Genomic DNA, 13,985 nt, shown 5'->3' on the forward strand with positions numbered 1-13,985 from the left:
GCTTGTAAATTTTGGAGATTAATCCTTTGTCAGTTGCTTCATTTGCAAATGTTTTCTCCCACTCTGGGGGTTGTCTTTTGGTCTTGATTATGGTTTCCTTTGCTGTGCAAAAGCTTTGAAGTTTCATTAGGTCCCATTTGTTTAGTTTTGTTTTTATTTCCATTACTCTAGGAGGTGGGTCAGAAAGGATCTTGCTGTGATTTATGTCATAGAGTGTTCTTCCTATGTTTTCCTCTAAGAGTTTGATAGTTTCTGGCCTTACATTTAGGTCTTTAATCCATTTTGAGCTTATTTTTGTGTATGGTGTTAGGGAGTGATCTAATCTCATACTTTTACATGTACTTGTCCAGTTTTCCCAGCACCATTTATTGAAGAGGCTGTCCTTTCTCCACTGTACATTCCTGCCTCCCTTATCAAAGATAAGGTGTCCATATGTGCGTGGGTTTATCTCTGGGCTTTCTATCCTGTTCCACTGATCTATCTTTCTGTTTTTGTGCCAGTACCATACTGTCTTGATTACTGTTGCTTTGTAGTATAGTCTGAAGTCAGGGAGCCTGATTCCTCCAGCTCCTTTTTTCGTTCTCAAGATTGCTTTGGCTATTCGGGGTCTTTTGTGTTTCCATACAAATTGTGAAATTTTTTGTTCTAGTTCTGTGAAAAATGCCAGTGGTAGTTTGATAGGGATTGCATTGAATCTGTAGATTGCTTTGGGTAGTAGAGTCATTTTCACAATGTTGATTCTTCCCATCCAAGAACATGGTATGTCTCTCCATCTATTTGTATCATCTTTAATTTCTTTCATCAGTGTCTACAGTATCCTTTCTTAATTTAGCAAGGTCTAATATAATATTGATACTTCTACCTTTTCTTGGATAATGCAAAGGGTAACACCTATCTGCTATGTTGTTATGTTTTTTAATTCTGTATTTATGTTATGTGCCTCACAATCATTCCTATTGTAGTCTAGTCAATTAGTATTCATATAGATTTACTGGCATAATTGTCCTTTTACTGCTCTTATTTCTTCCTCCATCGTCCAGCCTCCTCTAATTATTCCAGACTTCAATCTGGAATCATTTTCATTCTGCCTAAAGAGTACCTATTAGTATACTTCTTCTAGTGTGTGTCTTGTATTGATGTCAGTTTGTATCAGTTTTTATTCTTCTGGGACTATTTTTATTTTTCAAAGATATTTATACTGGTATAGAATTCTATGTTAGCAGCTTTCTTTGAGCATTTGGAAGACATCTTCTCATAGTCTTTCGGCTTCTACTGCTTCTTTTCAGAAGTCAGTTGGTCAGACTAATGTTTCTTTGGAGGTACTCCACAGTGCCTTCTCTGGTTTTTAAAAAAATTTTTTCTTTGACTTTCAGCAGTTTTACTCTAATATGTGTAGATATATGTGTGTATATGTGGTATATGTGTGTTTTGAATCTTTGGCTTGGTCTCTCACCATTTTTGGAAAATTTCCAGCCATTGTCTTTTCAGATACTGCTTCTGTTCTATTCTTTTTCACTCTTCCTATGGGAATACAGTTGCACATATGTGTGACCTTCTCATAATATCTCATATCTTGTCAAGTCTCCATTTCAGTGCACTGGTACTTTAGTGATTTATTTATGGTAGCTTTTTTATTTTTGGTCTAGAACTTGCTATTTTCAGAAATAATGGTAAATTAAATTGTGAATAATTTATTACACCAAAAAAATTACCTGATTGTGTGTGGAGGAGCACTGAGCAGTGTATAGCCCTCTTATTTTGTCATGAAATAGCATTTTTGTAGGCTTTCTTTTTCAGATTTATCTACCCTTTTCATCAAATGGCCTACTTAAATTTATCTAAATTCCTAAGCCAGCTTTCATAACATATTCTATCTCTTGATGTCAGTACTATTTCTCTAGGAAAATTAATCTGTGTGGTATGCAGGATGTTCAAGAAGAAGAGATAGTGTAGACAGAAGGAAACTGGAAACAGGTGTATTGTTACATGTATAAAAGGAATACTTAGGTCTCTTTGGACAATGGGATTTTGTCGGTTTATCTATTTATTTTTAATGGTGCAGGCTTCTTTCTTCTTTGTGTACTCCTCTTTAAAAGCTGACATGAGTTTTTAGATTATCTTCTCAAATGTTTCTTTGTTTAATGGACGATATGAAATAACTTTTGTGAATAGCAGTAACATTTAAAAAATTAATACAGTAAATGTTTTGTAATCATGTCATGTGGAATTAGCCTTTAGAAAAAGTGTGAATTTTTGACTGGTTGTGAAAAAAATTATGCAAGAAAGTAACCAATAATTTTTTTGTTTATGTAGACTTTTAATATTGATGTACGACAGTTACATTGGGCAGAATATATAGAGAACTACTGTATGGGAACTAAGAAATATGTATTGAATGAAGAAATGTCTGGCCTCCCTGCAGCTAGAAAACATCTGAACAAGTACGTTTTTATATGGGTTTGATTTCATCTTGTCTTCCTTATGAAATATTATAATTTTTTCTAAGCTGATAAATTGAGATACTGCTAATAACATATTGTATCAATATTTAAGAAAAGTGGTTGCCTTTGAGCTGTAACTATGGTAGTATTAATTTAGCCTATGATTGTTGAACCTTACTATTTTCATCAGCTTATACTGTCCATTAGTAATAAAGTCAGGTGGAATTTAGTTTTAAATATCACTTTTATCTTACCTTATTGCTAGTGAAGGAAGAAGTAAAGATATTAGGAGAAAATAAAAATATATTTTAAACTGGAGGTAATGTAAAGTTTCTTTTACCCTATTTAAATACATCTTTAGAAGAGGAAAAGAGGTATAATAATACATTATTCACTATAGAACTTTTCTCCTTGTTTATAAAATGGTTGTAATTATTCTCTTAGTCTCTTATAAAAGTAATACATACTAATTGTTAAAAAAAAAAACCTCAGAAAATAGAAAAGGAAAAATTACTATTAATCCATTATTCAGAGATGCAGTTAGTTTTAATAGTAATCTCTTTTATTCATAGTAATTTTTTGTGTGTGTGTGTGGTACGCGGGCCTCTCACTGTTGTGGCCTCTCCCATTGCGGAGCACAGCCTCCGGACGCGCAGGCTCAGCAGCCATGGCTTACGGGCCCAGCCGCTCCGCGGCATGTGGGATCTTCCCGGACCGGGGCATGAACCCGTGTCCCCTGCATCGGCAGGCGGACTCTCAACCACTGCGCCACCAGGGAAGCCCCCATAGTAATTTTTTAATACAAGTTTTATAACAGTTTTCAAAAGTCTCACATTATTTTTCTTGTGCTTTCAACTCTTCGAGAATTTTTAGGGCAGCTAGTTGTATAGATGAGGAAATGGAGACTTAAGAAAATTGTGTTTGACAAGGTCGTATTGTATTAAGTGGCAGGGCAAACTAGAATACTGATCTTTGACTCCTAATTCAAAGCTCTTTTGTCTACACCCATTGTTTGTGTGTTGTTTGGTTAACCCTTGAACAACATGGGTTTGAACTGCATGGGTCCATTTATTGATACATGTAGATTTTTTTCTACAAATACATACTGTATTACTACACAATGTGAAGTTGGTTGAATTCACTGATGCAGAAACACGGGTAAGAAGGGCTGACTGTGAAGTTATACTTGGATTGTTGGAGGGTCGATGCCCTAACCCCCACGTTGTTCAAGGATCAACTGTAGTCCTATATCTTTCACTGCCTGTTGAAGTTAATGGAATTTATGTAACAGTATTGCATATCTAAAGGATTTATATTCCTTTCTAACACCATTAAAAAACATCAAAAATGTTTTGAAACATGAGCAAGATAATGTGCATGTTGCTCTTTGAGAATAGGAGGGTCTTCCTATTTAGAGCAAGTGCCATGTTTCTTTCATGAATGAGGACTTGTCCAGTTGGCTTTTGATCCTGTGACTGAAGGAGTAAATTCACTTGTCTGACAACTTGTAAGCAGCTAAAGATGTCCAAAAAATGTTTATTTTGTCTGTAGGATGATGTATATGATGAATCTACCTTTTTAGATTAGATAGGAAGCTCCGAAGTACAAGAGATATGTCTATTGTACCTACTAATGTACTTGCTGACTAGCACAGTATAGGGCATACAGAAGGATGCTAAATAATACTTGTTAAATAAATAAATTTGCATCCCAAATGTAGTTATAAAAAAACTTAGCATTATTCGTTATTAATAGAGGTAATGCATTGTTTGATGGACTCTTGTCCAGAATGTGCACAGTCAGGTTTGTTTGATGTTTGCTAACTTTCTAATTTAAGGACTTCTAGTTAGTTGTTGTGTTTTTTTAATAGATTTATTTATTTACTTTTGGCTGCGTTGGTTCTTAGTTGCTGTGAGCAGGCTTTCTCTAGTTGTGGAGAGCGGGGGCTACTCTTCATTGCGGTGCGCAGGCTTCTCATTGCGGTGGCTTCTCTTGCTGCGGAGCACTGGCTCTAGGCGCACGGGCTTCAGTAGTTGTGGCACACAGGCTCAGTAGTTGTGGCTCACGGGCTCTAGAGCGCAGGCTCAGAAGTTGTGGCACATGGGCTTAGTTGCTCTGTGGCATGTGGGATCTTCCCGGACCAGGGCTCGAACCCATGTCCCATGCATCGGCAGGTGGATTCTTAACCACTGTACCACCAGGGAAGTTGCTTCTAGTTAGTTTTTAAATAAGTTGCAGCTTAATATGGATTTGAACTTTGATTAGATTAAAACTGAGCATGAATTATCTGCTGTCCAACAATATTCTATTCTAGAAAATAGTATCCAGTACATTTCTTGATTTGCTTTTCAGGTTGAGGAACATACGTTACGGTTTCAATACTATCCTCGTGATCCTGATTTGGCGCATTTTTATCGCAAGATCACAAATGGCAAGAAACATCTGGTACTTTGTGGTTAGTCTGTGCTACAAGTTTCTGTCTTACTTCCGAGCATCCAGCACTATGAGATACTGAAGACAAGAATTTAGCATTAGAACATCTATGCATATGGTGGTCTAAATGCACAAAATGTAAAATGTACTTAAGTCATTTCACCTTTTGTCAAGACATTAAACCATCTTAACTCAGAGTGTGGAGTAAATTATGGAACATTTTATGTAACATATGCTCATAAAAACCTAGTGAATACACTGTGGTATGCCAACTCAAATCTATAATAGCCACCAAAACCATGACTTAACATTTTGATCCCTGGGGAAAAGGGGTTGGGTGAGGATAGGAGTGGGGAAATAGGAACACTGACCAGTATAACTGTGCAATTCTGGAACATATTAATTAAAATATGCCTTAACATACAGTGATTTTCTAATTATAATATTTAGTGCAGTGGAAAGCATTTATTTGGACAGGAATACTAGCGAAGTGGTAGATATTTGATTCTTCAGTGTTTGATTCTTTTCATCAGTTCAAGTGGGTTTTAGTTTTGTTAAAGTTACAACCAAACTATTTTCACCTCATCCTGTAAGGTATTGAGTGGTCTCAGACATGAGAGACATGTTCTCATTTTTCTTTCTCTGATTAGAGGTCTGATGCATATCATTTTTCTATAAGCAGTCAGTTGCTTTCATAATCAGAAGGCTATATATTATTATAGAGGCCCTACTGGATCTAAATGAGTTTGAGAATCATGTCAACATATGCTATGTGTTTTTAGAAGGAAAATGAAAATTCAGTAAGACAGTTAGTATCAAAAAGAATAGGAATACATTTTTCTTGACCACATTATGACCAAATGAAAATCAGTTCTGTGACATTTTGTTCATATTTTGAAGCTGGATGATTACTTGAGACTTTGACAAGCAGGTGTGGGTGCAGGGAGGAATTCACCATACTTATGCTCTCTGCCCTTTATAAATTTTATTAATAGGACTTTAAAAGGCTTATACTGTCTTTCCAATGAAAACTAAAAGTACATTACTATGGAAGAATGTATTTGCAGGTAGTCATAGCATTAAGAAAATGTTCTCATGTGTGTAAACACATACTAATTTTTGACCTTGAGAGCTGAATTTCTTCCAGAAAAACAAAATAATACATAAAATAATGTGTATAAAATTAAAGAACTTTATTTACATACCACATAAAGTAGCAAACTGTTGAATGAGTTTAAAGATACCATTTATTTTTTTCTGCATGTGGTTTTAGCTTTTAGAAAGGAATTCATTATAGAAACAAGTAATAGCAAGAAAATCAATGTATATTTTAATGATACATTATAATTCCCTTTAAATCTTAATAGTAGGTAACTCTCCTTACTGTTATAACACATTTGCTTTAACATATCAGCATAACATGTTCTAATTTAGCTGATTAAGTTGTACTATATTTAAATCATTAACAATATATCTTGAATATGTTTAATGAAGTCAGTTCACAATACAAAAAGTTACATAGAACTTTACATCTTAATTTTCTTCATCAATTTAAATGCAATGTATAAGAAATTTATTTTGTTATTGTGAAAAAACTAAATGTAAAGGAAACCACCTTCTTCCATGCAGGTGTATAATCTTGAAAAGGAAAATGCTTCCATGTTGAAGCCAGATTTTCTGTAGTAAACCTTTTAAAACATTATTTTAAAAGAAATATGTATATAAATATAAATACATATGTATTCTTTGCAATGATACTAAAGTCTCTGGTTTAGGACCATACCTTGTGTAAGGTGTGAGAGACCATGGCAGTGTCTAAAGATGGAATAAATGATGATGCCTTTGATTTGAAGTGGCCCACAAAGTTAACTATAGATGCTCTATAAATTGAGTACTCCATCTCTCCAAATACATTTCCATAATGTGTTGAAAACATGCTAACATTTGTATGATTTTTACACATCTGCTGAATATACTTAGAACCAGATGAATTGTCTTTGTGTCTTGCAAAAGAATCAGGTACAACTTTGGCAGGTGTGTGAAGCACATGGAAGGTGTATGTCTCTGAACTCTGTCAGTTCTAGTAATTGTTCTTGTAATCTAACTTAAAGAAATGATAACTGGGAGGGTGCTGAGGCCACTGCATTAATTTTGTGTGTTTAGAATTCTTCTGTCAAAAGAAAGCTAATGAATAAATTAATACGTCATTCTGGAACTTAAAGTTCTAAAATTAGTATAAAAAGTATATAGGTTGTTAATCCTCACCAGCTTGACTTTAAGCTTAACTCAAAGATTTTGGAAATCATTTGTATTTATGTCATTTGCTAGATATGGTTTTTAGTTCTTTCTGATTGTGTTTTACACACAAACTCAAATTTTAACAGGGTAGCCTGTTAAATAAATCTAATATTTCATTTAACTTATTTGATAAAGCTGATTTTTAAACATTGGGTTTTTTCTCCCTATTCACCCTTGATTCTTATAATTCTAACACATGCATTTGTCAGTCGTGAAGTCATTATAACTGTATTTAAACTTGACTTGGCAACATTAATATGTTCAAAAACTCAACACAGAGAAGCATGGCAATACATTCTTTGACTTAAGGATGGTATAAAATAAATATTTTCTGAATCTGTGTAATAAAGCTTGGAAGCAGGGAGGAAAAATCTTCTCTCCCTTTTTTGTGCTTGTCTGTAGGAACTGTTTCAGGGTTTTTTGCTTTTTGTTTTAAATGTAAATCGATAGTCTTTTATAAGAAATAAATAGAAGCATTATTGGGTGCCTTTGTTTGTAAACCAAAAAGTAATAAATGAATCCCTATATTTCCATTATAGTATTTATTGTATTTTTACAATAATTGTCCTGAAAATTACTCATGGGGTAATGTGGTTAGGATTACAGGAAACAGTTCTCATTTATACTTCTTACCTTTTTAAAGGTATACTCATTACTTTTTATATCCTAATTTTATTGAATTCTAAATCTCTTACACAGCATTTTAGGGGAAGCAGATAGGCAGGATGAATACTTTTTGTTAAAGTATCATTTTTATTTATTAGCTGGAATGAAGTGGTTTTTCTAAAAACAGTGCCAGGGTGTCATTAGGCTCCAGCTCCTCTCCTCCACATTGAATGATATTATATTAATTTATAAATACATTTGTTGTAATTTGTCTATTGAGTAAGTATAAGGAATCATTCATTAGTAATAGAGGGTAACTAAAAAAGGAGAGAGCTGATATCAGGCTGGGGTACAGGTGAATATAAATGTCCTTCCTAGCCAAGCTCTTCTAGGCTGACTCCAAGCTGTGACTTGAAAATATTAGCACTGACTTGCTCTATTTTGAGAAAAACTCCCTAATCTTTTGCATGAGAAGCTAGAGAAAGGAAGGTATACTGCATAACTTGATATAGAAATGTGTTAATTAAATTTACAGTCTCTGTGATAAAAGAAATATGAAATATTTTCTTATTGAATTAGTATTTTTATCTTGAGACATTTTCAAGTCATAGAATGAATGAATGCCTTTTTTTTTATGATGGTACTCTCTTAGCATACATCTCTGCTACCCTTAAGATTCCTAAACAAATCATCTCTGTCATTTGAGCATATTTGTTGAATTATTCCTTTGATTTTTCTTTATTAAAGAAAATTTGAGTAACATTAAGTTTGACGTGCTCCTTTGCAAGTTGATGGCTGTAAGAATACATTTATATAGAAAAATGTAAAGTGATAAATATGAGTTAAATATCTTTATGGTGGGCAAATAAGGCTGTAATTGTCGTTTTCTTTCTTTTCTTTCTCCCTCTCTTTCCCTCCCTCCCTCCCTTCCTTTGTCACAGATCACATACAATACCTATACTTTTATACAAGATGAAGAGAGTCAGGGACTTCCCTGGCAGTCCAGTGGTTAAGACTCCGCACTTCCAATGCAGGGATGCAGGGGGTGTAGGTTCAGTCCCTGGTCAGGGAACTAAGATCCCACATGCTGCGTGGTGCAGCCAAGAAATTTTTAAAAAAGATGGAGAGAGGCAGTGGAGATTTTTCTGAATTCATTAAAATATATAAGCATACCTCATTATTCTCTTCAAAATATTTACTTTGAGATTCTCTCCTAGACATTTGACTTTTTTTTTTTTATGGGGTTGAATTAGGTGTCCTCCAAAGATGCTTTGGAGGCAGAATTCCTTTATTTTCTGCTGTTATACAGAAAACCTAATTCTCTTTCTTTCTCTCTCTCTCACATATATCTGTGGAAAGCTTATCTTCAGTTTTTGAGAGCAAAGTGTAACTAGAAAGTGTTAGGTTGAAACACATAAAAATGCTAATACTTGATGGTCTTTGAACTACAAAGATAATCTCATATGACTCTACCCTAGTATTAGAGCTGCTTTTTTTGTTTTATTTTTTAACAAACACACCTGAACCTAAACATACAGATGAATGGATTTTATTTAAAATAGTAATCCCAGGAGAATATATATTTATTTCATCAGTACTTAATTTTTTGACATATAATACCTACTTCTCTGCTTTATGTTACATCTTTCACAGGTTTGTCATTTTCCCGAACTGGGTTGTTGATTTCTGGTTGTTGAGAGGAAAACCAGCTCGCACCTTTTACACTGTAGAAATAACATTAGTGAACACTTGTTGAGCACTCACTATGTGCCAGACACTACCCTAAGCATTTTACATGTATTAACCCATTCGTGACTTACAGCAACCCTTTGAGAAGGGCACCTCTGTTACCCTAAGGTGTGTAACATTAGTAATTTATCCATGTTACACTGCTAGTGGCAGAGCCAAGGTTTGAACTCAAGTAAGTCTAGCTCAAAAGCCTGCTACACTTGTCCATCACACTATACTGTCTTTCACTATAGGAGCACGTGCTTCTGGACCATTTAGAGAGGTTCTCTTATATGCTGTTGGGTTAGGCACTGTGTTTTATATATTGCAATTATCTGTTTATGTGTCTGTATCACTCAACACACTCTAAACTTGTCAGTGGTTCAGATCGGAGTATGACACACTACCTACCCTTTAGGGTTGTATGACTTAACATAGGTAAGTAAACATAGTTTTAATATAACATATAAAGAACAAAATACTAAAAGCACAAAGGAGTGATTTACTGCTTAGTGTTTCAGGGAGGAGCTCATACAGACATACAACAGTTGAATTGTGGTTTTAAGTCTCATTGGAAGAATGGTGGGAAAGGGAAGCATTCCAGGTATAGAGAAGGGCATGTGTAAAGGGAAGTGTGGGGAGCCATGAGGAAATATCTTGGTGCCAAAGGGGAGGATGACTAAGGGAAGATGAGGCTGGGGAGGCAATTGGGGGCCAACCAAGGGCCTTTATATACTCAGAATTCACTATGGAATGTGGAATGGCTGTGGTCAAAAACACTCAGAAGGTCCTCCTAGCCAAAGCACACCAATTCCTATTAAATATGAATAGATTTTGGACTTCAGTGAACTGACCTATAACACTTATTTCCTGAATGAAATCAACTTAAGAGAAAAAATTCTACTTAAATAGTGACACTAAGTATTTTTGAGAATACAAGCCACACCAGTGTTTAAACAGCTGGTCTCTCTGTTTTTCAGTTTTCTGTGATTCTCAGAGTATGATCCCAGACCAGCAGCAGCAGCATCTGCATCACCTGGGAGCTCTATAGAAAGGCAGCTTTCCGATCCCAGCCAGACGTACTGAATCAGAGACTGGGGGGGGGGCCAGCAGCCTGTTCTGAGGTGGCACCCTAAAGTTGGAGAACTGCTGGTCTGAGTAGTCAGTCTTCGTGAGATACCAGCAAGGTCCAAGTAGAGTACATTCCTAGGACCTGGGACAAGGTCTGGAAAGTCCCACTTGAAAGTAAAAATCAATATATAAAACATGACACGTAATACATAGGAAATGGTCTGGCCTCACAGGAATAATGCCAAAATGTTCAAGAAGTTAGCCTTATGTGATAATTATGGGTGGTCTAGCTTTTTGACCCTTATACTTTCATATTTTCTACGTTTTCTGCAATGAGTCTGAGTTTTTTGTAAACTAAAGCAAAAGTTTTTATTTTACGGTAACAAATGAGGGTGTGTGGAATCTGGAGAAATAAGAAAAGCCTTAAAAAAAAAAAAAAAAAGTCCATTCATTCTGGGTTTTTAACTCCAGATCTTGAGATGGCATTTTTGTCTCATGGTTAGAGAACAACAACTTACTATGCTATGATAGCCTTTGAAATTGTCCAGGTCTTTGTTAGGTTTTTGGTAAACTTGGTAAGTATATTCATTTCTGTGCTTACTAGTTTCTTACTTGGTCTTTATCTGGTACTAAGCATGAGTGTATGTCCTTTCTGTGCAGCCAAGTTACCACAGTCCTCCAACTAGCTTACTTTCCCATTGTAATTCCCATTATAATGCTCATTTTATATATCAATTAATTGTGAGTTTATGGAGAGTCAGCTGTCACAGAGAATGCTCAGCTCTTCATAGGTTGAGAAGGTGTTTCTGTCCTTAAAACTGGGTTCTAGAGCCTGTGCCATGGGAGCCTCGCGTAATTACCAAAGCATGCAGGCAGTTGAAAGTATTGCTAATTTTAGAATGTTTTACTTGAGAAAATCTGAAATGATTAGGGAGTTTGCCTTAAGCTATATGAAAACAGGATCTAACCCCATTAGATTGAAAATACCTGTTTACTTTGTTTACTTCATACACTTGTGAGCTCTCCCATAGGGCAGGGCCTATTTCTTTAAGGAACCTGGCACATAGAAGTTACTCAATAAATGTCTCAGCTTAATTGATAATATGAAGTTTGTCCTTCCTTCTATCAGCCCCAGAATTGTTAAGCTTCCTTTTCCTATATAATACAAAATTACAATCAAGAATTTGCCAAGGGCTTCCTGGGTGGCGCAGTGGTTGAGAATCTGCCTGCTAATGCAGGTGACACAGGTTCGAGCCCTGGTATGGGAGGATCCCACATGCCGCGGAGCAACTGGACCCGTGAGCCACAACTACTGAGCCTGCGCGTCTGGAGCCTGTGCTCCGCAACAAGAGAGGCCGCGATAGTGAGAGGCCCGCGCACCGCGATGAAGAGTGGCCCCCGCTTGCCACAACTAGAGAAAGCCCTCGCACTCGCACAGAAACGAAGACCCAACACAGCAAAAATAAATTAATTAATAAACTCCTACCCCCAACATCTTCCAAAAAAAAAAAGAATTTGCCAAAAGGAATATAAAAGTTGACACCAATAATTTCATTTTCTTTCCTCACCTAGAGATGCTAACAAAAGACAATGCAAATGCTCCAAGTTAGAAACTCCACAATTGACAAACTGTAGTAAGGCTTTTATTCCATAAGCATTGATTGGCTCTTTGCTATCCACTAATGTAAAGTCATGCTAAATACAATCTTCTGAATTCTTAGTAGACCATCAAGTACTAGTTCTGCTGTCTGTACTACTTCTAGAGTTTTTCTTTATGAAGACACTTATCCAAAGAAATCTAGTTGTCTAGATTGAAGGGCAACTTGATTCCTGGTGTGTGGTGATTCCTAGTGGTGTGTGCTTTAGATTAGAAAATCTCTGGATAAGCTTTATGAATCTGCTTAGCTCAGTGGTGCGAAAGCAACTGGGAGGGTCAACTGTGCATGTAACACCTGGCAGCACGGTAGAATGGCCTGATGGCACATTTTTGACCTGGCTATATCATCTGCCTTCTTCCCCAGTATACCAGAATGATCTTGCAGGCCTAGGCCAATTTTTGAATTTTTTCCCTTTGACACAAGAGGTAATGTTCAGTACACTATATGAAATGCCCACCCTGCTCTGACATCACTTCAACCCTCAATTTCCTCATTGTATAATTCCAGTATTGTTCAAACTTATACCATGTTATGAGCACCCTCCTACTTCTCGAATTGTCAGATGCACTTTACCTGCAAGCATATTGTATCCATATACATCAATACTCTGCTTAACAGACCATAAAATTGTAGGTCATCACAGAGCATAAGGACAAATTCTTCAAGAAATGTCAGTACTGGGATCCTGGAGTATCCCGAGATCCTCCTTGGCACTAGGCACACGTATTAGCATAATCTCAAAAAGGCACACAGAACCATCCCCTAGGTTGGGCATCCTAGGAGGAATCCCTTTTGTCTGAAAAGAAACCTTTTTTTTCTTAACACAGAAAAAATGCAAAGGGAAAACGTTGACTTTGAGGCATTTTAAAACTCCAGCTCTGGGACTTCTTCACAAAGCCCAGGTAATGTACTAAAACCTAGCCTCATCTGTTTGAGAGTCACTACTGCTTGTTTGCCCACTCTGGTCCCATTGCTACTCTGCCTTTTGTCACATAGTTCTTGACAGTTCTCTCTCTGCTCTTGTCTTCTGCATTTCCCATTTGAAAACTCCCTTTCCAGCTGCAGTGAATCTTCCAGAATTACTGACATTCTTCTTGCAGGGAATTGGACTAATATTCCTTCTAGGAGGCTTAATTCCTATAAGGTCCGCACACATGAAGGATTTGCTGTTTTAAAAAATAACTGAGGTCGGCGGGAAGATGGCGGAAGAGTAAGACGTGGAGATCGCCTTCCTCCTCACGGATACACCAGAAATACATCTACGCGTGGAACAACTCCTACAGAACACCTACTGAAGGCTGGCAGAACACCTCAGACCTCCCAAAAGGCAAGAAACTCCCCACGTAACTGGGTAGGGCAAAAGAAAAAAGAAAAAACAGAGACAAAAGAATAAGGACGGCACCTGCACCAGTGGGAGGGAGCTGTGAAGGAGGAAAAGTTTCCACACACTAGGAAGCCCCTCCGCGGGCGGAGACTGCGGGAGGCGGAGGGGGGAGCTTCGGAACCGCGGAGTGGTGCACAGCGACGGGTGTGGAGGGCAAAGTGGGGAGATTCCTGCACAGACGATCGGTGCCGACCGGCACTCACCAACCCGAGAGGCTTGTCTGCTCACCCGCCGGGGCGGGCGGGGCTGCGAGCTGAGGCTCGGGTTTCGGTTTTGGACGGAGCGCAGGGAGAGGACTGGAGTTGGCGGCTTGAGCATAGCCTGAAGGGGTGGGTGCGCCACGACTAGCCGGGAGGGAGTTCGGGG

The 13,985-nt window shown here is 37.1% G+C and overlaps 1 protein-coding gene across 3 annotated transcripts in view; it reads left to right on the forward strand.

The window, feature by feature from the left end:
- Positions 1 to 13,593, forward strand: part of FAR1 (fatty acyl-CoA reductase 1) — an 80,843-nt gene extending 67,250 nt beyond the window's left edge. For 2 of the 3 annotated variants that reach the window (XM_032639666.1, XM_032639665.1), the window contains 2 exons: positions 2,314 to 2,441; positions 4,794 to 7,705. In XM_032639666.1, coding sequence (XP_032495557.1) covers positions 2,314 to 2,441; positions 4,794 to 4,956 — 291 coding nt within the window. In that variant the 3' untranslated portion in view covers positions 4,957 to 7,705. Of the gene's footprint in view, positions 1 to 2,313; positions 2,442 to 4,793; positions 7,706 to 13,062 lie in introns of those variants that run through there. The other variant, XM_032639667.1, reaches the window with a different exon arrangement.
- The last annotated feature ends 392 nt before the right edge of the window (positions 13,594 to 13,985 follow it).

The sequence above is a fragment of the Phocoena sinus genome, chromosome 8, assembly GCF_008692025.1.
Source record: "Phocoena sinus isolate mPhoSin1 chromosome 8, mPhoSin1.pri, whole genome shotgun sequence".
In the NCBI taxonomy this organism is placed as follows: domain Eukaryota; kingdom Metazoa; phylum Chordata; class Mammalia; order Artiodactyla; family Phocoenidae; genus Phocoena; species Phocoena sinus.